This window comes from Eublepharis macularius, chromosome 1 (assembly GCF_028583425.1).
Source record: "Eublepharis macularius isolate TG4126 chromosome 1, MPM_Emac_v1.0, whole genome shotgun sequence".
NCBI lineage: Eukaryota > Metazoa > Chordata > Lepidosauria > Squamata > Eublepharidae > Eublepharis > Eublepharis macularius.
In genome coordinates this window covers 103,507,663-103,533,188 of record NC_072790.1, presented here as the reverse complement: position 1 = coordinate 103,533,188, position 25,526 = coordinate 103,507,663, and the positions used below count along the sequence as shown (strand labels likewise).

General features: G+C 39.8%; 2 protein-coding genes across 4 annotated transcripts in view; one reads left to right on the top strand and one right to left on the bottom strand.

The window, feature by feature from the left end:
* NT5DC1 (5'-nucleotidase domain containing 1) overlaps positions 1 to 25,526 on the bottom strand; it is a 159,240-nt gene that overhangs the window by 119,998 nt on the left and 13,716 nt on the right. The gene's annotated exons all lie outside the window — the stretch shown is intronic.
* Positions 10,505 to 24,518, top strand: COL10A1 (collagen type X alpha 1 chain). The gene is made up of 3 exons (XM_054979041.1): positions 10,505 to 10,551; positions 10,838 to 10,994; positions 20,845 to 24,518. The coding sequence occupies exons 2-3, from the start codon at positions 10,853 to 10,855 to the stop codon at positions 22,689 to 22,691; spliced, it is 1,989 nt and encodes a 662-aa protein (XP_054835016.1). The 5' UTR covers positions 10,505 to 10,551; positions 10,838 to 10,852; the 3' UTR covers positions 22,692 to 24,518.

Sequence of the window (25,526 nt, the reverse complement as noted above, 5' to 3'; positions counted from 1 at the left end):
TCTTATCCACTACACCAAACTGGCTCTCAATCTTTTATCTATGATAAAAGGAGCGCCGGTAGCTTTAACCAGATGCCCTCACTGGCTGTTACTCGGCAACTATAACAGTTTAGCCAATATTCAGGCTTGGTTTCTGTCAGTAAAAGGCAGAGGGAGAGGGCAGGGCCCTCTCCAGGGCTGTTTTGGCCTCTGAGGGAGGACTTATTGGGGCCCAGCTCAGGAGCAACCACAGGACAACTTGATATCATAAGACCTGCATGACTCACCCAGGTCTGGTTGCTTCCTACTGTTCAATGTATCCTCCTTTCTGCTGAAAGCCAGTGTAGTGTAGTAGAGTTTCAGAGTAGGATCTGGAAGACCCAGGTTTGAATCACTACTCTGCTGTGGAAGCTTACTGGGTGACTGTGATCCAGTCACATGGTCTCAACCTAACCTACCTCTCAGAGTTGTTGTGAAGATAATACCGAGGTAAGGAGAATGATGTAAGCTGATTTATGAGGAAGGCAGTATATAAATGAAGTAAAGTTAGACATATAGGTGAAGATGGGGAAGGGCAGATAAAAGGTAAATTGTTTAGTGGGTTTGAAGGAGAGAAGGTGTAAGGATGCCAGGCAACTCTCAAGACTTCACTTCATGAGTAAAAGTTCTTTATTGATAAGATCCAATATCATACACTTACACCATCCTTGCTAGGACTGGCGACTACAGACAAGTATCATGCAGATATAGGTTCCCCAAGGATACTCCTAATTGCCACCCCCCCTTTTCCTAACAGTCCTCTAATTCTGCCGTCAGGAAAACAGACTGTGTGATTCATGGACTACTTAAGGTCAAGCAGGCTTCCAGGCTTGGGAGATTACAACAGGAGCAAATACTTTCTGTTCCCAGTTTCCAACCCCAGGTTCAAATAACAGAAACACCCCAACAGCATCAGCTTCAGGTGGGTATTGAATATGACAGGTGATACTGAACACCTGACAGAAGAACATAGGGAAGGGTGAGCATATGGGGACTGCTAGGAGGGGGGAAAGAGGAAGGGGATAAAGGGAAAGTGAAGTACCCCCTGCAAGTCTTTGCATGTTCTCCATCATGCAATTGGGCCTGGCTCAGCTAGCACCATGCAGCTGGGCCATAGGGACACTGTGAAGAACTAATGCTTAAATAAATAGCAATATTTAATGAATATCAAATTAATACTTAAAAACACTTCAATCAGAGTAAACAACTGTGTTTCTAGAAATAAAACTGAATGAAGTAGTCAAATATCAAATATTAGTGAAATGCTAACCAAGCACCCATGTTTCATTATGCTTTTTACATGGCATTCCAGTGCAGGGGAGTTGCAATTAATGTGTGGATAAGTAGTGTGGGCACTAACATTTTGGCTGTTTTTTCAGAGCCTCCTGGTGGCTGAATAAGACAAGAACAGTCCAACCACAGTGGTGAGGAAGCCGGTTTTTGGTTTTGCTGAGCCCAACTAGAACACTTTACCTTTCTGTATTGGACTGGGGGAAAATCACTCATTCTCTAATAACGGAGAAAATGGTCAATGGGAGTTAAATTCTAGGTCGTGTCTCAGGCAGGTCTTCCCCACTACCTATATTCTGAATTACTGCCTATTTATTTTGTCCCATATAATGTAATGGACATATGAGATATGAGCCTATTCCTGTCCTTATAGCCTCATCTCAGTATCTGCAGTGTATGAATTCGAATTCCACTTTTTGGTAACTGTGGAGTGTGGCAGAAGCCAACTTAATAGAGACAGAAGATAAAGCACAGTAAAATAACAGGATTACATCCCACTGCTAAAAAGCATTGGAGTTATAAATAATGCTAACTCTAATGCTGCCTGAGGTATTCACACATTGCAGCAAGGTGTACCTTAGGAGATAACTTTTAAAGTAGTAACACAGAGGCTGCATGATTTTCCATTAATATCTCATGAAGTTCCAACGGGTGTCATGTTTTTCTATTATAGTTATATTATGGTTTTCTAAATAAATTTGCATGGATACTATATTCATAGCTTATCCATTTTTTAATTTTTAACTTCTGTCCTTGTATCATGCCATCAGACATTCACTGTGGTATTCTGTACCATGTATTACCACTTCAGAAAACCCGTAATAAACAGTGAGCCCCACTGAACAACAAAAGACTTACTTCTTAGTAGATCTGCTTAGGATTTCTCCCTCAAATTCCCATTTATCAGAGGATAAAACAAATAAAGGATCTATAAAAAATATGGCTAAAATATAAACTTTATAGACAAGGGAAATACACTTGAGCATCATTTAGTCAAACTGTGCCATGGCTATTTGCCCTATGAAGAAAGCAACAAACAGATGTCCAAAAACTTAGGCATGCCAGATCTATGAAGCAGCAGCATCCCTAAATGTCTGCAGTTTCTGCACTCATCTGTTCTTTGCCACCTAGAGATCTACAGCAGCTGCTGAGAGTTCCAACATTTTGACATCTCGCTTTTTTGATGTCAAGAGTGAACTCTAACATCGTATTAACCTATTCAATGAGATAAGGGTTCGTTCTGACTTCATAATTTTTCCCTTTTCTGCAAGTCTGTTATGTGACAGTTTGAGGAAGGCAGGCAGGCAGGCAGTTACCAAGGCAATGTAAATTAGAATGGGAATTCCAATGCCAAAGTTGCCTGGTATTTCATTGAGAGCATGTTAAGATAGAGTTCAGCATAGATATACTTTTTTTTAAAAAAGTCCTTCCAGAATACAGCTTCCTTTGGCCAAAAAAGAATCATGCCATATAGCTACTGGCTTCTTTCATCCAGTGTACAGATTCACCTTCTGAGTTTCATGTTTAGAGAAGGTATTAGCAACTGCAAATACATTTCCCAAACTGGTTGGTGTTACATATGATGATGTGAAGAGTACTCTAACAGCATCCCCTCACTCTTCTGCCCCTAAACCTTTTAAGGCCAGCAACCTCTGAGGCAGTACAGTTCTTTAGTTGTGAGAGCATTCAGGCCCTCTTCTGGCATTCCTCACATAATTACTGTTCCGTGGTTGCCTGGATCTATCTTCTGTTAGTACTGTCCTCATGCCAGCTTTTTTTGAAGCTTCTGCTTCTACCTTTCTTCAGTGTTCTCTCTCTCTCTCCTCCCCCTCAACCTTTGTCTTAGGATGCCCATTCTGGATGCGATGAATATCCACAATGTCATGGGGAACCAACATTAAGAGACACAGAATCTGGTACTGTAAGAGTTGCTCCCAGCATCAAATGTGCTGTACACGTTAACATTTTCAGACAAGGAAATGACTGAAAAGTGTAACAAAAATGTAACAAAAGAAGAGGGATTTTTGCTTTTATAACAGAGGAGTGAGATCTTGATGTATAAAGATAAAATAAATGTAGAACATAAGCCAACAAGAAGTTCTAACATACCATTTTAGTAACGTAAATTAAAATAAAAATCCATCATATTTTAGAAATAGACTAAGAGACACTTCTTTGTTCTGACAGAAAAGAAAAGGCCCAAAATATTTTTACCTGAACACCTGTTTACACATGGGGAGTTCTTCTCCATGAATCAGATGTTTGTCCACTGTAAGGTAACAAGCAAATGAATGCTTATATTCATGGACTTTGCTACCTGCTGAAAAAAACCTGCACTTTGCAAAATAGCTGCTGTGGAAGATTCCTCTAATTTTGTGGTTTCTGAGGAAATAGAGTGAACCTTTTCACCTTGGGAAGAAGTGAGTTTAACTCTCAGCCTTCTACAACCCTTGATTCAGGATCTCACTTGAATATACAGACTGAAAAAAGTAGGAAACGAGGTAAAGAATTCAGAGAAAATATCTATCAAATTAAATGCTTTGAACAAATGCCTTATGAATACCCTTCCCATTGAGGTTCACCTGGCACCTGCCATGCTGTGCTTTAAGAGTCAGGCCTAAATAACAGCAACAACAGTGCGCTTATATACCACTCTTCTAGACAGGTTAGTGCCCCACAGAGCAGCAAACAGGGTCAACGCCATTATCATCCTCACCGCAGAGCTGGGGAGCTGGGGCTGAGAGAGGTGGCTTACCCAAGGCCACCCACTGAGCTCATGGCAGTAGTGGGATTCGAATCGGCAGAGTGCTGATTTGCAACCCAACCACTATGCTACAGAGTACCCAAACTTTTAACTGAGGGGTTCCACCTTTTTGAGCTGTTCATATGGTCTAGTTTTCAGAAATGTTATGGATATCATTGTCAGCTGCTGAGTGTTGATTTATGCTATTTTATGATTTGTTTTATTCTTGCTAATTCTTGTTGTTTTTATAATTTTATTGTATTGTTCTTACTTTGAGATCCACCTCAAACAGGTATCTTGGGTTACAGCAGCAATGCTATAATGGAAAAATAATAACAGTATTTGGATGTTTAAAGCAAATGAAAAAATGAAACTGAAAAATGAAAATGTTTATTCACAATGTGTTATAATGCTGTAACAGTAACTCTTAGTCTAACCTACCTCAAAGGGCTATTGTGAAAAAAATAAAACAAGGCAGAGGTGATAGAGAGGGAGCAATAATCAGCCATTGTACTACATTAGTTTCCTAAATACCTGCACTGGGATGAAGGTACAGTGCGAAAACTGCTGTTTTACAAGGTAGGACCAAAACCCAAACAGGAGTAGTGGCACAGTTCAAGATCCAATCAATGGAAGCCATGAAACACCATGGAATATTAAAACTCTTGTAGGTTATCAATAGTTGGCCTACATATGACCAGTCTTCAATCTCCACTGCAAAAGAATGGACTCAGAACCACAGTTGGAAAATTATATAGGAAGAACTATTTTCTCAATTAGCCACTGTTAACTGAGTCAATTCCTATGCTTGTTGCTTCTAGTCAGAGAAAATTAACTTACAGTAAAGTTAAATATTGCTCAAAAGCATCAAGAATGCAAGCACTTTTTCTATGAGGTATTTCCCTTGTACTACCACATCCAGGAAGAACAGCCATCTGAAAGAAACAACGGCTCCCAGACTCACCTGGGGGCCCAGGTTGTGGGCGATGTGGGGGAGGTGAGTGGGGAGGTGGCATGGTGGCCACCATGTTGTGAAGGGGCAGGGAATGACTGGGGGCCAGGGGACCATGCCCAGGCACATCTGGTGCAGGCCCTTGGTCTGGGAAGCTGGCCCCTGCCTCTTAGCACTTGGCCCATGGTGGCATCCTGCCCAGCCCTCCCTTTCGTCACAACATTGAAGTGAGAAGACTGCATATTGGGCATTAGGCATGATTCATTTTGGTGGAAACTGGGTCCTCAGGCTCAGTTTCCCTATTATGGGTATCCCCATAAGGGGTATAGGGAGTGAGGAATGGCCAGTGCATGTCCAGTCGGGGGCTGTCAGTCCACCTCACTCCCAGGTGGCAGGGGATGATTCACACAGGGGTGTATACCCATGTGGCATCTCACTGACTGTCATCCCATGGTCCCCCCCCCTCAGCAGGGGTCTGAGGGGGCGTGTGGGTCATCAGCTTGGCAGGCAGGTCAGCCGATGCTAGGATCTGTGCCCTACGCGTGCCTTTGCTCCCTGAGCTGTAATCTCAATAAAGTTGTAGCCTCTTTACCTCCAGCACTGTGTCCATGTGTTTTGTCGCCATGCCCTCTCCCCACTCTCCTCGCCCACTTAGCACTCACCTGCAATCTTCCATCTTTGTACTACTGTTCTTTTTCCTTCCCACCCACATGTGTGTGTATGTGTGTGTCTACACACACCCATAACTTTTTATATTCATTGGAAGTTGCATAAATACATTTTAATAGAGGAATGCTGTACATATTTAGAGAACTCAGTAAACTCAGGTCACCACATTACATTTTCCTAGACTATAATGTACAAATAATTTTAGCTTAAACCTCAAGTATCACTATTGACTATACAAAAACAGCAGAAACACAACTATGTTATTTGGACTTGGATGGTCAAAATGAAATATTCATATATTAAATAAAGTGTTATAGATTTTTGTCTATAAAAATCACCCTTAATGACTGCTCAAGTTTCCACACGCATAATGTTAAAATAATCAGAGCCTCTTCCATTGGAGAATGAATTCAGGGAATGACAAGTAGGAAAATGTTACATTGCTCATTAAAATGACAGGTGTGAGACTGACAAATAATCTAAAAAGTACAAAATGAAGAGAGATCCTAAGCATATTTGCATGGAAACAAGTCGAAGATCGTTGGGATTTATTTGTTAGTAAGTGTGCTTTGGATTACAACATTAAAATGACCATCGCTACACCACATCTTATACTGGAATAACAATAGGACCCTTTAGCCAAAAATTACGACAGAAAAATACCAAATAACTAAGGTAAAAAAGGTTAGAATTTATTCAGAAATACAAGTCTTTGGTTAGGTATTCAAATAAGAAAAAACAGGTGCATTTTTAAAGCAAGCAATTGCTACAAATAGCACATAAGACACGAAAATAACCTTACATTTCATTTGCAGTCCTACAATAGCACTACATTTATGCCAGACACCGCGCCATTCCAGGTTAAGGAGTGGGTCAGCAATTTTCTGTTTACTTTCTTCTTGATCAAACACACATGGGTGGTCACACAGAACTATTCAATCTTTTGCTACAAGAAAATTAAGAAGCACTATTGAGACTAGAAAAAGTAAAAGATTTGTATAGAATACTTTTTCTCTTTTGCTCTTGCTGGTACTAACAACCATTAGCTGCTGTGCAGCAAAGACAGTTTCAGAACCTAGTTTATAAGAAACTGCCCAAGGAAAGACTTTGACTCCTTCTCATGCTCTGGAAACAATAGTTACTAGAGTAATTGCACTAGTGTCAGGTAACAGACTATTTATTTTATTTATTTATTTTTATTTATTTTATCATATTTATATTCCGCCCTCCCCGCAAGCAGGCAATAATTTTGATGCAGATCTATAAGCCAATGAATCAACACCACTAATTTTAAGATCAAGTTTGCTACGTTAAAAGATTGTTGCTACAAGTTGCTACAACGAAAATGTAAGCATGTTCTTAAATAGTCTTATGAACATACATTTTAGCATGTTCATAACAAAGAAGTAAAAGACATAAAATCTTACAGTTCTGGATATGCACAGGACTTTCGCAGGGACAGTGATTCAGTAGCTCTAGGAAGACAATTTAATCTACATTTAGTGGTGGGGATTAGGCATGTGTGTGCGAGTGCACACACACACACACACACAGACAAATCAATATTTTTTCAAATTAGCTTTTGGGAAGATCATAAATATCACTATTCCAAATATTCAGATCCTCCCATACTGGTTTTGTATCTGGATCTGAGTTTTTTGGGATTCTCAATTTATTTTGCTCCATTATTCCCTATGGGGGAATCTTTCCTGGGAGTTGGAGGTGCTGTTTTTCATTCAAATTACACCAAAACTGCAGAGAGCAAGGGATGCTTGTCCACTAAAGGCTGCCCAAGTTTCAATTAGATTGGGTCAATGCGTCCAATTCTATGGTCTCCTGAACAAGCTTCCCCCAGCTATTCTCCATTTTTTCCTGTGTGTGTGTGTGGGGGGGGGGGGAATCCAATGCTTTCTCTATGGCACAGAAGCCTTAGCCAGATACAGTAGAGAAACCACTGACCAAAAGCCTCCCAAAGCAAAAAGAACCAACAAAATCCAACTGAATTAATGTCAAAACAGAGAACCCCAGCAGAACCAAAACCAAAACAGAGAATTCCAGCAGAACCAACCTGGCAGCAGGTAACAGAACATAAGAAAGGCACAGAAAGAACAAAGCAGAGCAGCCAAAAGCACCAAAACATATCACCCTTAAGCTGCAGCCCGATCAGCTTGTGGGCTATAAGAGAATCACTATAATTGGATAGATAGCTGCACTTCCCTAATGTGCAATACCATTTGTCTGTGAGATTCTCCCTCCTCCCCTCTCTCTCCTTTTGCTTGGGAAACTGCAAAAGAAGAAAAACGAGCTACTGAGACCTTTTAAATGGCACTCCTGCTTATTTCTGAGTATTTCTGGATTATTTGGGACTGCCAATACTGGTATATCTGGGAATCTCAGATATGAAACGGAATTCCAAATATATTTTTGGACTAGATATACCAAATCACACACCTAACTAACTATTCTCAATGCCTATACGTTGCACATCATATTTGCAGAGATCTACACACACCCCAGTATAATCAGCTCCAACTTAACCGCCAACAGCATAATCCATACACTGAAACTTTGGAATGTACAAATCACACATGAACCTACCTATGCAAATACAATATGCAGATAGCAATAGGGAAAATACAGCCAGCATAACTGCAATCCCAGCATACATGATTGTAAATTGCTGCCTAGGGATTTCCATTGTGTTAGCCTAGTGGTACTCACTGCAGCTTTAGGATAGCCACATTTACAGTTTCCATTAACTAAAACAGCCATATTTACAGCTCTCCCTGGCATGAAGTCTACAAAGTCAGGAAAGCTAGCAGCCATCCATTACTGCGGCGGTGGCTTTTTCAAGGTCAAAACCACTTACAAACCACAAGTTCCAGAGGCCAAGGGCCTTGTCCACTTCCCTGAAACATGGACCAGGTTTCACACTGGGGAACAGTGCTCAGAAGAGCCACAGATAGCATGTCAAAGAGCCATGTGTGGCTTCTGAGCCACTGAGTATCACTATGTTAGCTCATAAAAACATGCAGGCTCATACCAAGCAAGTCACCCTGGCTAATTGTGAAGGTCTAAATGTACAATAAAAATATTCACAGACAGAAGGGACCCAGAACAACCAATGTATTTTGGTCTCCAAGCATAAAGACAGTGTCATCCAAGTAAAACAGAATAAGGCTGCATATGTTCTTAAAAAAGGAAATGCAAAATATATTTTATTTTTTTATTTTGGGGCCTGGAAGAAAATTGGGAACAATGTATGTGGACGAAGTCTGGAACAGTATTTTCCCTTTGACCTACTCACATCAACAATCCGACCACAGTATTCTGTACCAACTGCAGTTTTTGAATGTTCTTCAAAGGTGGCCCTATGTAGAGCACATTGCAGTAATCTAATCTAGATGTGACTACAGCTTGCACCACAGTGGCAAAATCATTTTTGCCCAGGAAAGCTGCAGCTAGATCACCAGCCAAAGCCAATGAAAGATATTCCGGGAAACGGTCATCATCTTCCTTTCCAACAGAAAGCCCAGGTTCAGCAGTATCCCCAAACTACAAGCCTGCTACTTTAGGGGGAGTACAACCTCATCTGTACCAGAAGACACCTCAATTCACAGGTGAGTGCTTCCCGTTAGTAGCACCTTCATCTTGTTAGGATTAAGCTTTAGTTTATTAGTACTCATCCATCCCAAAACTGCCTCCATGCACTGTTTCATGGTTTTCCCCAGCCTCCCTGGGATCCACCTGACATGTGAGATAGAGCACAGTATCATTAGTATAATTCAGCACAAATGTTCAGTACAAACAGTTGGATCCTACCAGCTTTTCTACTGTATTGTACCCTCTTTCAACCCTCACTGAAGTTCCCCATCTTGCATGGCTTTTGTTTATGTGAGTCTCACAATTCTCAGAATACTCTTTCTTGGTGGTCAAAAGGGACCCCTTCTCCCTCTTTTGCCATTGGAACGACTGGTAATATCCAACCAAAACATCAGTCTTTCAAAGGGACTCGATTTTTTTGGCTGAAATATAATACAATTTTAATCAACAAGAACAAAAACCCACATTAAAATGGGACATCAAGCGTGGCTCGTTTCTAACTTGTACAGCAAACCTAGGTACATCCAGAACATGTATTTTGAAATCCTTACACATTGGAGAAGATGTCTCACCACTGGCTGCAATAAGATTCCTTGCCAAAATAACCAAGAGAGAAGAACTCTAGCCCTAGCATGGATTACTATTTTTTAAAAAAATACAGTCAAAACATAACTTATACTCTTCTATTTTTTTTAAATGTAAGCACATTCTGATAATAGGTGAAGCTACCTTTGGTTCTAGTACAATGAAAGCAAATGCAGGAAGAGGGAATGGCATCTAAAATTATAATAATAATAATTTAAAAACCCAACCTGACAAAACATGCCTCCCCTAAAAAACTTTCCACCATAATTAGTACTTCTCTGGTTTGAAGGTGGGGCTACAACACAGTGCAACTTCATGTCAGAAGGAACAAACAGTATAAATAACTCAGAATGATGCTTGAAATAACAACTTCTGCTCTGCACACCTGTGGCAGAAGGACACACGAGCCAAGACTGAAGTCAGCTTTACTGCACACTTGTAATCCTACAACATGCCGGTATGCTGCAATTCCATCCGGCTTGGCTTCCAAACACATTTAAGTGGGACAGAGGCTTTCTGGGGCTCATTGATGTCTCTTGAGGATATTCTGGTTACAGTTACTTGCAGGAGGATTACTTATTGCCTAGGCATGGGTTTCTAATGGCTGCTGCTTCTGAAACAGGAAGACTTTAGACCTCCTTTTGGAAATTTTTAAGAGCTACTGGGAACATAGTGCAACAACCAGGAATGAGTGATTATCCTTTTATTTCTGAAAATATTTGTAGACTATTGCCAGAATCTTCTTGCAGTGAATGTTAATCATGCTATGAAATGCAACTAGATTCTAATGCCTACAATAGTCTGTGCTTTAAATAGATACTTTAAAATACATACATAACTGAATCCACTAAATTTGGAAAAGGGCTTTGAAATCAAGGTCTGTAGATGAAATTCATGTTTTTTGTTACAGCTCTTTGAGGGGAGAAAAACCTACAAACTGTAATTTTTTAAAATAACCATTTTTTCCTTCTATGTAGAGTGGACTTAGGAACATGAAGTTACGGATATCCATTCTTCTGACGCTGCTTTCCATGAACATTGTCCGTGGTGGTGAGGGCTATTATCCCGAACGGTATCAGAAACAATCCAGTGTGAAGGGGCCACCTTTCTTACCATTCATTACAAAAAGCCATGGTAAGTTATGTTTCCTTTTTGAAAGTGCTAAACTGATAGTTTGTTTTGTATGTTCTTTATGTAAACCAGAGATGCCTGTACTGTATAACTGTTGATTGGAAGGACTAAAGGATTAGTGCTGTGAACAGATAAAAACATCACTGTACAGCTAACAGTCTACAGAAGAACACTAGCACATAACTAAGAGTTGCTCTATACTTGAGGATTGTAGTTATTTAGGAAACGTGGGGAATTTACATGGTTGAATATTCATGATGTTAAGTATCACCCAGCACCCAGAAAACTGGAACGACTAGGACTGGAGAGACCTGGGCTTAAATCCCACCTGGCTCTGAAACTTAACATGTGACCTTGGGTCAATAATGCTTTCTCAGCCTAAGCCACCTTCACAGAGTTGTGAGGATAAAATGGAGGAAAAGGAGAATCACACACACTGCCCTGTGCTGCTCATAGGAAGAGCAGGATAAAAATACACTAAATAAAATTCTCCTACATGACATCTTTCCATAAAAAGGCCATTTTTAACACGAGGAAACCCTTAGTCTCCCACGTGCAAGCTTAAGTGATTCATGTCATGAAGGCTATACCACATGGTTTTGCTGATCCTTCAGATCAGCTATAATCTAACCAGCTAAGCAATTACAAATTGTTGCAAGACAACCACAGCCCACTTACTAAATGGCATATCATGAGACTGAAATAATTCTACTCTATACATGCTACAGACTTACTGTATGGATTTAAAATATTATGTACAGTTTTCTGAGGCATAGAAAAAAAATCAAAACAAAAGTTAAAAAACAGATCAATTAAGAATAACTGTAAAAGTTTTAATAACAGAAACAGCCTTAAGATAAAATGCTAGATATAATAAGCATGTTTATGAGTGTCCATTTGTCACTCTTGCCAAGTATGATAATGCAGTACAGAAATGTATAATCATCAACAAAAGTGTGGTGGAACCAACAGAGCAACAAGATGGCAATGGAGGTCAGATTACTTAACTTTTAAAAGTTAATGGTAGTCTTTTGTATAAAAGATATATAGAATACCCTACAACTACAGGTACTTGAGACAAATTGTAATTTGGGGAAATGCGAAAGATTTACTATTCTGTATAATTTTCTTTCCATGAAAATAAAATGAAGCACAAAAGAAACCACAGATATAAATATCTGTTTATCCATGATTTTTATCCCTCCCTTCCTCCAAGGAATTCAAGGCACTGTACATTTTTTCTTCTCCCCCTTCCCTTCATGACTTCACAGTTCCTGTGAGGTGAGTGAGGCTGTGAGAAAATGATTGTCCCAAGGTCACCCAGTTGGTTCCACACCCAGCTGGGGATCTGAACCTGCTTGGTCTCTCTCGAGTTCTGAACTAGTAGCGGGGTTATGGATCGTTAAGGAGAAGTTCAGATTTTAACATAAATGTAACTCTCAGGATTCTGAGGGAGCTTTATGAATCAAACTGGTATAAACTGATATGTATTTGTATAGACCCTAGACGCTTAGTTTAGTGTATTACATTTTTATCCCACCCTCCCCGCACGCAGGCCCAGGGTGGCACACAACACATTTAAATACAAAAATTTAGTTATACAATTAAATCACAAAACACATAAAACCAATCAGAAGATACCACCTATCTTTTATTAGAAGACAGAAGGGATCAGAGACTTGTTAACTTAGCTCAAATAAGATATTGGCTGGAATGCATGATACAATTTAAAGTGGAGTGAGAACACAAATTACAGGATGTTAAAAAAGCATACAAGAACAGTAAGGTATGCTATTATAGGACTTAAAAGTTAGATGTTTGTTTTCAAACTCTCATGCTTGAACTGTAAGTTCGCCAAAATAAATAATATAGCAGCAGTAAAAAAAGTTAAGGAAAATACATGTCATTTCATCAATGTGCAGGTTAGAACCTTGCATTCATGTTACATTCACTCGGGAGCAGATGTCAGAAACATGCATGTACACTGAAGTCAATGGGCTTAGAGGTGTAACTTGCTTAGGACAGCAATATTAGGCCCGACACTCATGTCCCCATGGTGGCACGAGAGATGCTGCAAATGCTGATTCTTCCTGGATTAATGTGAGGGCAATTGTATATTCACATTTCAGCTTCTCCCCAAGACAGTTCTCAGAAAAATGGATCCACACTGCTGTGGGAGGAGCCTCAGTGATGCTTCTCACCTGCTGTGCTAGAAGATGCAGTGTTAGGGCAGCTCCAGTGTACTGAGCCAATATAAGAACTCAGCCTACGTGTATAAATCAGTGAATATTTACTTTCTGATAAACATGCTTAGCACCAGGACATTAAGGTTTACCTTCCTTAAGGCAGTGTTACCATTTAACCAATATGGCTGTTTCTCATCCATGGTGCTAAATTTTAATATAAAATGTGCTTGATGGTAAAAGTACTCCATTTAATTATACAGCTCATCATAATATTGTACTTTTTTGTTATTTGCTATGGCTGTGCTGAAGCAATAAAGTATTGATTGATATACAGCTCATCAGTACACACATATTTTACCATGGGGGAAGGAATAGTTGAATCTATGCTCCCTTACACCAAAGTAGTTTGATGGACTACAAAAATTAAGTAGTTTCTTCTCAATATCATTAGGGCAATGTTTCTAATACAAATGGCTATACAATTATTCTCTAAAGTTTTTAACCATACAACAGAGAAAATAATCTTTTCATTCTAATTATCACCTATTAATGGTGTAAAAGAGTTAAACCACAAACCTCTTATTTTTGCCAATGCTTGCTGTCATTTTGAAAGTGTATAGCAAGTATGAAGTTGAAATTAACTGAAGAACTCTGTGTACAAATTCTGAGTGGTGGGCCTACAAAGAGTTGAATGTTAATTGTTAGTTACACTCAAAATTAGCCAGGCTCTGACTGCTTTGTATTTGCAAGGCCCCTTTTAGTTAGTCAAGGAAAACCTGAAGCTCGTGTTCATCTCAAAAGCTGGTTCATATGGAAATCAGAGGGATAAAAAATAATTCAACATAAAATGTAAATAGATAAATGATAAGAGAAGGACGCTGCTGGTCCATGGCAGTTTTACCTCTTCTGTTATTCAGCAAATTTCTCAACTGGCAGAGAAAATGAACAGATTTAAATCAGACCATGAATGACCAGGGCCTTCTTCATCTTTCAGTGTATCAGTCAGGAAAATACCTGCAACCTTTTCCTACCTGCCCAAAGGGTTCCCTCAGAATTCTCAACTGTCAGAGCTTGACTACTTTTCATGGAGCAAGTGGGACACGGAGCCAGGCTCCAAGAATGTCTTTAGTCTAATGAATGCTGTCAGTATAGAGACAGAAACACAAAGAGGGTATCACATTTTAAAGCAAATTTATGTTCTAGCCAATAAAGCTCTTATCATTAATTGCCATGTTAAACATGTAAACATCACTTATGTGCACAGCTTTTCAGAGGCACAGGGCTTCAACATCTTGGATTTCTTAAATGTTCAGATTCTGTTGACTATCCTGGTCATAAAGCAGCTCTCCAATGCTACCTGCTGAATGTGCAGAGAAAATTAACAGAAGAATGAAGCCTTTTCGAGTTCTGTTTCTCAGCTGCTTTTCTTCCATAGTCTATCTGATCAATTTCTCAACCTGACTCATTTCCTCCGTTATTACTTCTTCCTGAATTTTCATGCTCCCCTTCCACCCAGTAATGTGATTAGGTGTGTCTATTAAAGAGTTTGGCCTAAGTCTATAAATGTTGGTTTTCCGACAACATCTAATAAGGTATGGCAGAGGTGAACGTTAGAGCCAGGGGCATAGCAACTCGCATCTCACATTCCTAAGCTCTGAGCTACACTGGCTCAGTTTTAAAAAACTCTTTGCTCAGGGGTGATTGAAATCCTTGCTGAGGCCCTTCTCAGAGCAAAGGAAAAGAAATACTTGATTTCTTTTCCACAGCCCCATAAAACAAGTTGTACCTTCCCACACACACAAACACGCCTTTCAGTCAGGGTGCTTGTTATGAGCATTAGATACAAGTAAAAATTAAAGCCTGGGAACACAAGAAATTCCCTTAGCATCAGTCGGCAACCCATGTAACAATATCCCTGACCTGCCTGAGATAACATACAATAATTACTTTAAACCAGTTTATTTGGATTAACTACTAAATGGACACTTAAAATACCCTATAGAAATGTTTATTGCCATTCTGAAAATGTACAATAGCTTCCCCAAGTAAAATAATACATGGGATAATCCATGTGCCACACATATAAACAGCCTGTGAATGGTCATTTTCCACATACCAGCAAATCTGGGATGCTTCTATATGTTTCACAGCCCAGAGACTGAAAGGCATTGGGTTGGATCCAGCAGAGGATTTTCATGGATGGAAGGGGGGCAGTCTAGACCAATTCCAATGTGACCATCTTTGGGGGGTCTCTCCCCCCATAAACTGCATTTTGGGGGGCATTTGGGATTGTAGTGAGAGGAGGAATGCTTTCATCCTGCAAATACTGATAAAATTTCACTGATAAAAATCTCTTCAATCAGTGGAAATTTCCAGTGGATCCTAACCATTAATTTCTCACACTGGCTGCAGGCTGAAGAGTGTTAACAGTCATGTTCTATGTTGCCCTTGGCAGATACATATGCTGACATGCTCGACCTATAATCACCCAGAGGATTAAAAATTCAGTGAGTTCATAGATGTGTAGGGGAGCCAGAGGTATGCACAAGAGCTTCACGTAAGACATTTAAGTGTAGAAAGACACGGAAGTAACTGTTTTTGCCTTAGTTTATGGGAAGAAACCTTTACTCATTAAAGGTTTATAAGAAGGTACTTCATCACCTTTATAGCAATATGCAAAAATCTGCAAGCATGACAAATATGACGAGTCATATTTGTCCTCCTTGACATCTAACAACTTAATTATTGGGAAGCTTTTTTTATATGCATCTCCTTAAGTGTGTTCCTGTGTTATCTTCTATATGTGGTAATAGTGAGGCACGTTAACAAGCAGGAAGCTTGTTGGGAGGTCTCACAAGGTATCCTCAAAGTGAAAGGGATTCACTAAAGCAGCCAGTCTTTTGCTAAAGAATTCTTGACCATCATGCTTCACATTTAGTTGAATGGCTCCACCTGCTGGTTTATAAAATACAATACAACCATTTAGTTTTAAATAAGGCACCAGTTCTACAACCAACGTATAGTCTTGAGGAAGCAAGTTTTTGTTCGCTTGCCTGCTTGTTTTTCCAATAGTAAAATAAATTCTTTAAGATGTGCTGAAGTATATCACACTAAAAATTAAGGACAATGTTTAGCTCAAAGAAGAAAAGGGGAGATGTTCATTTAATATAAATATTTTGATGTGCAATTTAGAAGTACTTTTCTGTAGTTTAATTATGTATTTAATAAAAGGTAATTCTATGCTTTCTAAATTCATACTGTTACCTTTACATATAATTTGTTCCTTAAAACATTCATATCTAGATTTTAGATTTTGTATTTGCAGGATGCAAGCATCTACCAGCCTCCCTTGCTGGCGAAATTGATAGTCTGTAAACTAACTTGTAGAAGGAACTTGTTTCTTTTTCATTTTACGATTATGATAAACCTACAGAAATAAAATAATCACTGTGATATGAATATAAATAAACAGCCATACATTTATAAACATACTGGAAGAATAAACATAATCAGTACATAATAAATTCAATCTGTCAACTACTATCATTTAAAATTTTTACGTCTTTCCCTACCATTTCTTTTTCATGGAACTGAGCACACATGAACACACAAAGCTGCCATATACTGAACCAGACCACTGGCCTGTCAAGGTCAGTATTTACTCAAACCAGCAGCAGTGCCCCAGGGTCTCAGGCAGAGGTCATCTGCATCACCCACAACCTGGTCCTTTTTAACAGGAGATGCTGAGGATTGAACCTGGGACTTAGTTGGGGAGTCACAGCCCTTCCCCAACTGAACTATTAATTTAATCTGGAAAATCAGTCACCTAAACTCTGTAACCTACTTGATACATTCCATCAACAGTGCAATTTTCTGCCTATTCTATGAATTATTTTTTATTTGTTTCAGAGTGTATTCAAAGCTGGGAAATCACAGTTCTAATACTCCCTGTAACAAATTCACCTCTTCTACAAATAAACCATTTGGTCTGGGCTGCCAGCCTTTAACCTTGCAAATTATGGACATTTGTCACATTCCATTTCAGTAAAGTATAAGTAAGGTAGATGACTTCAAAGAGCTTGTGGCACCTGCCTCCTTTCTTTAAACCACTGTAGCTCAAAAGGGCCCTAAGAAAAGATGGTCAATTTTCTGCTATTTTTATTCCTAGAAAATATTTTTGCCCTTTGTACAAATTTTTGCTTAGTTTCCCTGAACAGAGAGAAAATTCCCTAGCAGTCTGATGGCAATGTAGTTTGCACCATGCTGACTGAAGATTACGTATCATTTAATTCAGACGTTGAACTGAATTATATATTTGTTATTTATATGAAATGTATGGTTTTCCTTTGGAATATTGTTTCCTATGAGACAATATGGGCAAACTTCACATCATGACTTTTCTACATATTATGGGCAAAGCTTCCAAAACTTTTATAGGCCATGAAAATTATAAACAGGTGTCAAGACCTCTGGCCAAGAGGTCTACAGCTCTCTGCCAAGACCAAATATTCAAACCACAACTACATGTACAGTAAACCCAACAGGATGCCTTCAGTGTTCTTTCATGCTGTATCAATTAAGTCGATGTCATCTAGCTGTTTTACTGCCTACCCAATTACCTCTACTTGCTTTTATTTTCGAAAGTCAAAAAATGGAATGTTTAATTCATTCCAAACTGACTTCTCAAAAACTGTAAACATTCTACTTCATTTTTATAAGACAGTTGTCAGGAAATTTGCTATAATCCTTAAGTACTAAATCAGGGCAAATCTCAAACACTAGGTTGCCATGGAGCCTGGTTATTTTATTATACCACCTGGTATTTTCAGTTGTTCTCCGAGGTATAAAGGCTTGGATCCAATATATTTTCTACCAGTGATAAAGGTAGAAAGGTGTTCTCTTTGACCACCAGAAAGGCTATGGTTGAGATCATGGGACTTGTATAGACAAAGGCCATGTGTGACACGAGAGCTGTGAAAAGGAAGAACGTTTTGTTGTATGACTTTAAAAGAAATGTGTATAAACTTTTTGTCACTGATTGTTTATATGTGAACTTAATTTTCACCATTCAATAGTGTGGTGGATGAATTCATTTCTTAAACTGTTGCTTCCTATACCAGCTCCAATATTCAATTAAGTGGAGGTTATAAAGCAACGAATTGGGAAGACATCAAGCAAGGATTAGAGGCTAGCTTTTTGTTGTGCACTATATGCTGTAACACTTGTCACAGCTTCAATAAAATTCAAAAAGAAGTGAAGCAGTTATGATTCAGTTTTACTGGCAATAATTTTAAAATGTGGTTATTAAAATATGAAACCCAAATGCTGAAAAAATGAATGACTCCTAAATTTTGCGCTGACTGCTAGAGCCAAAGAAAAAGCTAAAGGAGTTCTTAGTTTGGGGTTGTTGTTGGTGAGCCAGCTGTGGCCTTCCTGGGCAGGAAAGATCTTGCCACTGTGGTACATGCCCTGGTAACATCTAGATTCAATTACTGCAATGTGCTCTCTGTGGGGCTGCCCTTGGAAGCTACAATTTGTATAGAATGCTCTGGCCAGAGTGTTAACTGGAGTGGGTCATAATGACTATATTACTCCAGTCTTGTTCCATCTATACTGACTCCCAATATGCTTCTGGGCCCAATTCAGGGTGCTGATATTGATGTTTAAAGCCCTAGATGGCTTGGGACCAGCATACCTTCAGGACCACCTTTTCCCATATAAACCTATCAGTCCATTCCAGCTATCTTCAGAGGACTTGCTTTGGATGCCCTGTCATTTGAGGCTACATGGGTGGCAACCTGGGGAAGGGGCCTTATTGGTCGAGGCGCCGAAGCTTTGGATCTCCCTCCCCAGGGAGATTTGCCAGTCTCCCTCTGTCATTGTTTTCTACCTATGGGTGAAGAAGTCTCTATTTAGTTTGGCAAACTCCCAGAAACTCCTGGTTGTGTGTGTGTTTGGGTGTTGTGTATGTCATTTTTCTATTTATATATACACGTTTATTGTATTCACATATAACATCTGATGTTTGCCACCTTGGGAACCCTATTTGAGTGGACTGGTGGTATATAATTTTTTTAAAATAAACTAATAAATACAATTTGCCAAGGCCTGTACTAAATGTTATACAAAATGTATTCCCACATACATATTCAACAACAACTTACAACTAAGCTAAAATGGAAGTTATAAACATTTTTTGCCACATCAAAAAGCACATCCCAATCTGATGGTTTCTGCAAAAGGACTTGAAAGTATTTGCTAATGATGCATTTGTTCTCAGTCTGTATTGGATATATTTACTTGGAGTGACATAACCAAATCTGATTGTAGTAGGTCCATGTAGTTTGGTGTAGTGGTTAAGAGCATGGGACTCTAATCTGGAGAACTGGATTTGATTCCCCACTCCTCCATGTGAAGCCAGCTGGGTGAGCTTGGATCAGTCACAGCTCTCTCAGAGCTCTCTCAGCCCCACTCACCTCACAGGGTGATTTGTCATGGGGATAATAACACACTTTGTAAACCACTCTGTGTGGGCATTAAGTTGTCCTGAAGGGCGATATATAAATTGAATGTTGTTGTTGTTATTTTAAAAACTGCCTTTACTTTAAACTGGTTCATTTTGACCTCAGTCACATTACCACACTGGCAATTCTTATTGGCTAAATAATAACATCATCCTATTTGTGACCCAGGTGACTATTCCCAGGAAATAAGAGAACCAGTAATTAGTTTTAAAAATGGCACTGAAGCAGTAAGGGAAACTATGGCAGCTGCTTTTATCCGCTCTACTGGTCAAGGTAAAACATCTGGTCCCGTATGAAGAACTCATGCTGCAGCTTCTTCCTCGTCGAGGAATAGCCACTTTCTAGTAGGAGATAGTGCAGCTCAGGTTCCTTGATGGTCCAGGGCTTCTCATACCAGACAGAACACTAAAGAATAGTTTTGGGGATTAGGGGCTTTCAGAAAGTACTTCCACCCTCCCTCTGAAAGCACCCAAGAATAAGGAAGACGCAGGAAGTAGAAAGGCAGCGTGGTTCAAGAAAAACAGACCTGCACCTGCTTTTCAACAGGGCTTCCATTCTATACAATTGGACTGTCAGTTTTCCCGTTATTTATTATACAATTCCTATCCTGTTCTCCTTATAAAGAACTCAGAGGGATATTAATAGTTTTTCTCCCTTTTATTGTTATAACAATCCTGCAATCCTATTCTAAAAAACAGAAGTTGTCCAAGGTCACTGTGTGAGTTTTAAAGGTACACAGGGATTTGAACCCAATCTAAACTAAGTACTCTTTTTGTTATTTCACAGTGGCTGTGCTGCCACACACTGAAAAATATATTTTAATGCACAGAATGCTTACACGCATACTATGAAAACATTTAAACAATTCACTCAGGGTGATTTTTTTTTTGGAGAAAATTTTTGGTAAGTTATTTCAAATAATGATGATGTTAAACTAATACTACCTGTTAAGTTTCCTACTTTTAGATAAAGTTACAGCCTTCCTCCCTATATAGGTGGATTACAAATGTCATTTATTAAGATAGGCAGCCATGAGTCTAATTGATTATTATGTGGCACGGCATAATTAGAAATTTATAAACTGCTGACAGCCATTCAACTTGCAACTCCTGAACCATACTAATCATTTCAACTTTGTTTTAGTTTTACAGGCAAGGGGAGAGCAAGGCCCACCTGGCCCAAGAGGGCAACCAGGCCCTACAGGGTCACCAGGAAAACCGGGGTATGGAAGCCCAGGACCTCAAGGACCACAAGGTCCCCCTGGACCACCAGGACTTCCTGCTGTTGGAAAGCCAGGCCTGCCAGGAGTGCCAGGAAAACCGGGTGACAGAGGATTACCGGGTGAAAGAGGAGAAATAGGACCTGCTGGTCTCCCGGGGCCAAGAGGGTTACCAGGAGCCTCTGGAATTCCTGGTCCAGCAGGGATTTCTGTTGCTGGTAAACAAGGACCCTCAGGGCCACAAGGGCCCAGAGGTATCCCTGGAGAAAAAGGTGAACCAGGCATACCTGGCATAAATGGACAGAAGGGAGAAAATGGATATGGAATTCCTGGACGCCCAGGAGAAAGAGGGCTGCCAGGGACACAGGGGCCTCCAGGACCACCTGGACTGGCAGGAATAGGGAGGCCTGGGGAGAGGGGATTTCCAGGACAGCCAGGTATTAAAGGTGATCGGGGTTTACCAGGCACACCAGGACCAGTTGGCAACCCAGGTCCCCAAGGACCTTCTGGGCAACCTGGAGAGCCAGGAATAGGAAAGCCTGGTCCAAGTGGGCCACCAGGATTACCAGGAATTCCTGGAGCAAAAGGACTTCCAGGCCCCTCAGGCTTGCCTGGACCATCTGGTCTCCCAGGATTTGGAAAACCTGGTCTTCCAGGGATGAAGGGACAGAGAGGTCCTGAAGGCCTAAGTGGCATTCCAGGAGCAAAAGGAGAACCAGGCCCAGTTGGTGCTCCAGGAGAACCAGGGCCAGCTGGACCTCCTGGGCAAATGGGCCCACAAGGACTGAGAGGTGCACCTGGTGAAAATGGCATTCCTGGAGCAAAAGGTGAACGAGGCCCTGCAGGACCAGCAGGGTTCCCAGGAATTAAAGGGGACAGAGGTTTACCAGGAGTAGAAGGGAAATCAGGATATCCAGGAGAACGAGGACTTCCTGGCCCAAAAGGACTTCCAGGTTTGCCAGGTTCTAAAGGGGATACTGGCCATGTGGGGTCTCCTGGCCTACCTGGCCCAATGGGTTCAACAGGACCTAAAGGAGCAGCAGGATTTAATGGGGAGCAAGGCCCAAGAGGCCCACCTGGAATACCTGGTACAAGAGGCCCAGTTGGTCCTCCAGGTATCCCAGGAATCTCTGGCAGTAAAGGAGACCAAGGAGCACCAGGATTACCTGGTCCAGCTGGTATTGCAACAAAGGGCTTAGATGGACCTACAGGGCCTCCTGGACTTCCAGGTCCAAAAGGCAACAACGGAGAGCCTGGATTGCCAGGTCCCCCAGGTCCACCTGGCCCTCCTGGAGAAGCAATATTCCCAGAAGGCCAGGCACTAGCAGGCGTACCTGTTATCAAAGCTGGTGCAAGTCAAGGTATAACTGGAATGCCTGTTTCAGCTTTCACTGCCATTCTTTCCAAGGCATATCCCACATCCGCAGTCCCTATCAGATTTGATAAAATTTTGTATAACAGACAGCAGCACTATGACCCCAGAACAGGGATCTTCACATGCAGGATACCAGGACTTTACTACTTTGCTTACCATGTGCATGTGAAAGGAACACATGTTTGGGTTGGCCTGTATAAAAATGGTTCACCCATCATGTACACCTTTGATGAGTATAAGAAAGGGTACCTTGATCAGGCTTCTGGCAGTGCTGTTGTGGATCTCATGGAAAATGATCAAGTCTGGTTGCAATTACCCAATAATGAATCAAATGGCTTGTTCTCCTCAGAGTACGTCCATTCCTCCTTCTCAGGTTTCTTATTTGCTCAAATTTAACACCACCCTTCTCAAAAAATTTAATGAATCTTAGTATGTGTATTTTTATTTCTAGATGTCCAGCAAAGGCTAGCTAAAGAAAGCCTAAACATAAAATTAAATTTTATTGCAAATGCTGCATGATGTGCACTTTTAAACAAAGTTTCAAAAGGTAATATAATTCTTCACAAAAATGTTAACATATGTTAATGCAACATAAAGAAATGTATTTAATTTAGAAGTTAATGTACATGCCCCAACATTGAGATATGGTAATTATGAGAGACTAGGTTTTATGAAAGACCAGATAATGTTTCCATTATGTAAGTACAGTAATTTGCACATGCTCCTCCATTCACTAAGTATTTCCAAATTCCTTAGGCCTAATGCTTCCAGCCTTAACCTACCTATTCCTAATAAATCTGATAATAACATTGCACTTTTCCAAACTTACAGTGCAATGCCGTGCAGGCTTACACCTTTCGAAGCCCACTGACTTCAGTGGACCTCAAAGGGTGAAACTCTGTTCAGGACTGCACTGTTAATAGTTTTAGGACTGTAGTCTAACACAGGTCACTTTTTTTGTTTCCAAAGTAGACTAAAATTATTTTAATAATTTAAAAAGAGGCTATAATCCATTTCAAGATAGTAAACCAACCCCTTAACTACTTTCTTTAGAAATCAATGGAGCTTTTATTTATTTTATTATTATTTAAGACTGAATTGTAAGTGGTAAACTTATATATGACATTTTCCATGTGATAAATACAATGATCACTTAAATGATCTCAGTGTCAGACTGCTATAATTAATCAGTAAGAATTATTATCTTACCACACCAAGTAATGAGCTAATAAAGCATTAACATTTATATTGTAAAATAAAATATATGGTGCTACAGATTAACTGGAATGTTAATGTTATGAATAAAATTAGCTTAGCTTTTGTCAACAAGAGACTTCTCTATTAAAAGAAAAATATCCCCAATACTTTAAAAAGCCTGACTTACATATTAGAACAAAACTGCTACCCACATCATTTCTCGGATACTAGAGAATCTTCTGTTATAGCTAATACTTTTATTAAGAACCTGAAGACAAGGAATCTTGTTTTGGGTCTTAAACTTACTGACAATATAATCCTAAACATTTGCAGTGAATTATTCACTTTCAAAACCAGCATACTATTAATTTTGTGGCACTGCACCAGCATGACCGTTTGCAAATCCCAGCATAAGCACTTGCAAAGGCCACCTAAAAGATCACTGGCCCCAGCTCTAATACATGCAACAGCTATTGGTCCTCATGGGAATGTAAATTCCCATCCAAATCACAACTTATGTTCAGCCAGTTCAATGGGACTTAGGTGAGTATCAACTGGAGCATGTGCTGAGATATACAGCTGTGCAAATACAACTGCACATAAAGAAGGCTGCATCTCTATTGCTAGGTAATATTGGGGGAGCACATTCACTGAATCTATAAAAGCACAATACTCAGTCTCAAGGATGAATATAGTTGTTAAAAAATGTCTCATTTTATCCTGATCAGAGAGTTAACATATGGAGGATAACAATGTATCCACTAAGTAACCTTGACACATTTGTATGATTTAAATTCATTAGTTTTATCATATGGTGCTTTTACAATTGTTCAATTACTGTACCAAGATGAGACAAGTTATAAGTGGGAAAGAAAACCACTGATACCTTATCTCACATGAGTTTTTTGTGATGTCAAAATTGTTCGCAGTTCTTATTATGTTCATTTGAAACCAGCATTTTACATTTTGTTCTAAACACTTCTAGTTGTATTTTCCAAATCTATATTTAATAAAAAGTGAAACCTGTCTTTGGTTTGTCTGCTATTATTTAGTCAGACCTTTTAGAAACTATTCTTTGGAAATTTTTAGGATTCCCCCGCCTTAGCTAAGTTACTACAATTTCCTCATAGCACTAGATGAATAAAGTCTTGTTGTACAGCTTAAGAAAGGATTTCACCTCAGAATTCAATCTGTTAGAAGAATGATCAGCTGTGTCCTTCAGCTGTAATTACAAGGCTGCATTTAAAAAAGGGGGGAAAACCCAGATCCAGCTTTTTCTCAAAGGAGCAGGTATTGCAATGGAAATCTTCAAATCAAAAGTTGTCACGGCCCCAGCTTCTCGTGAACAACCTCTTTAACTTCTCTTTACAGTTGATCAATTCAGCTGTAAAAGAAGATACACGCCCTCATTCTGCATGGCACTACAGATGCAGTTCCACATGTAGAAAGCAGTGTGGGAAGCTTCAGTAACAAACTCTGGAAAAAAGCCCAGCCTAGGGGGTGACCCCTCTTGTCTGTCCTTTCTAAACAAGGATGGGTGACACATTACGACTTCCATGAGGTTTGGTATCTTCATGGTAAATTATCCAACCACCTCCAGGTATAATATATAGAAGCTCTTACCACATGGCATAGCATTATTATGTAGTATCTAGGTACAGTCCCCACTCTAAAGGCGCATGATCTGACATGACTACATGCGGCATAATTACACACGTTCTTAGGTCCCTTTCACACAGGCTCTTTAACCCATTTTGGCTTATGTAGGCAAACAGATTTTTTTAAAACAGCAATACATGCGTTGGAGAACCCTTATCAAACCTCCATTAACTGTGGGAGGACAGTGTTTTATCCTTATGGTGTGTGAAACCTTAACAAAAAAAATCCATTTACCTTCAGGAGCCAAAGCAGGTTAAAGAACCCACATGAAAGAGACCTTAGGCCTACCTCGGGCAGATCTCATGCAAGCACTTAAAAAAACAGAGAAGATGATTCTATCCCTGAATTGTGCTGCTTCATTAATTCTAAAAAAAA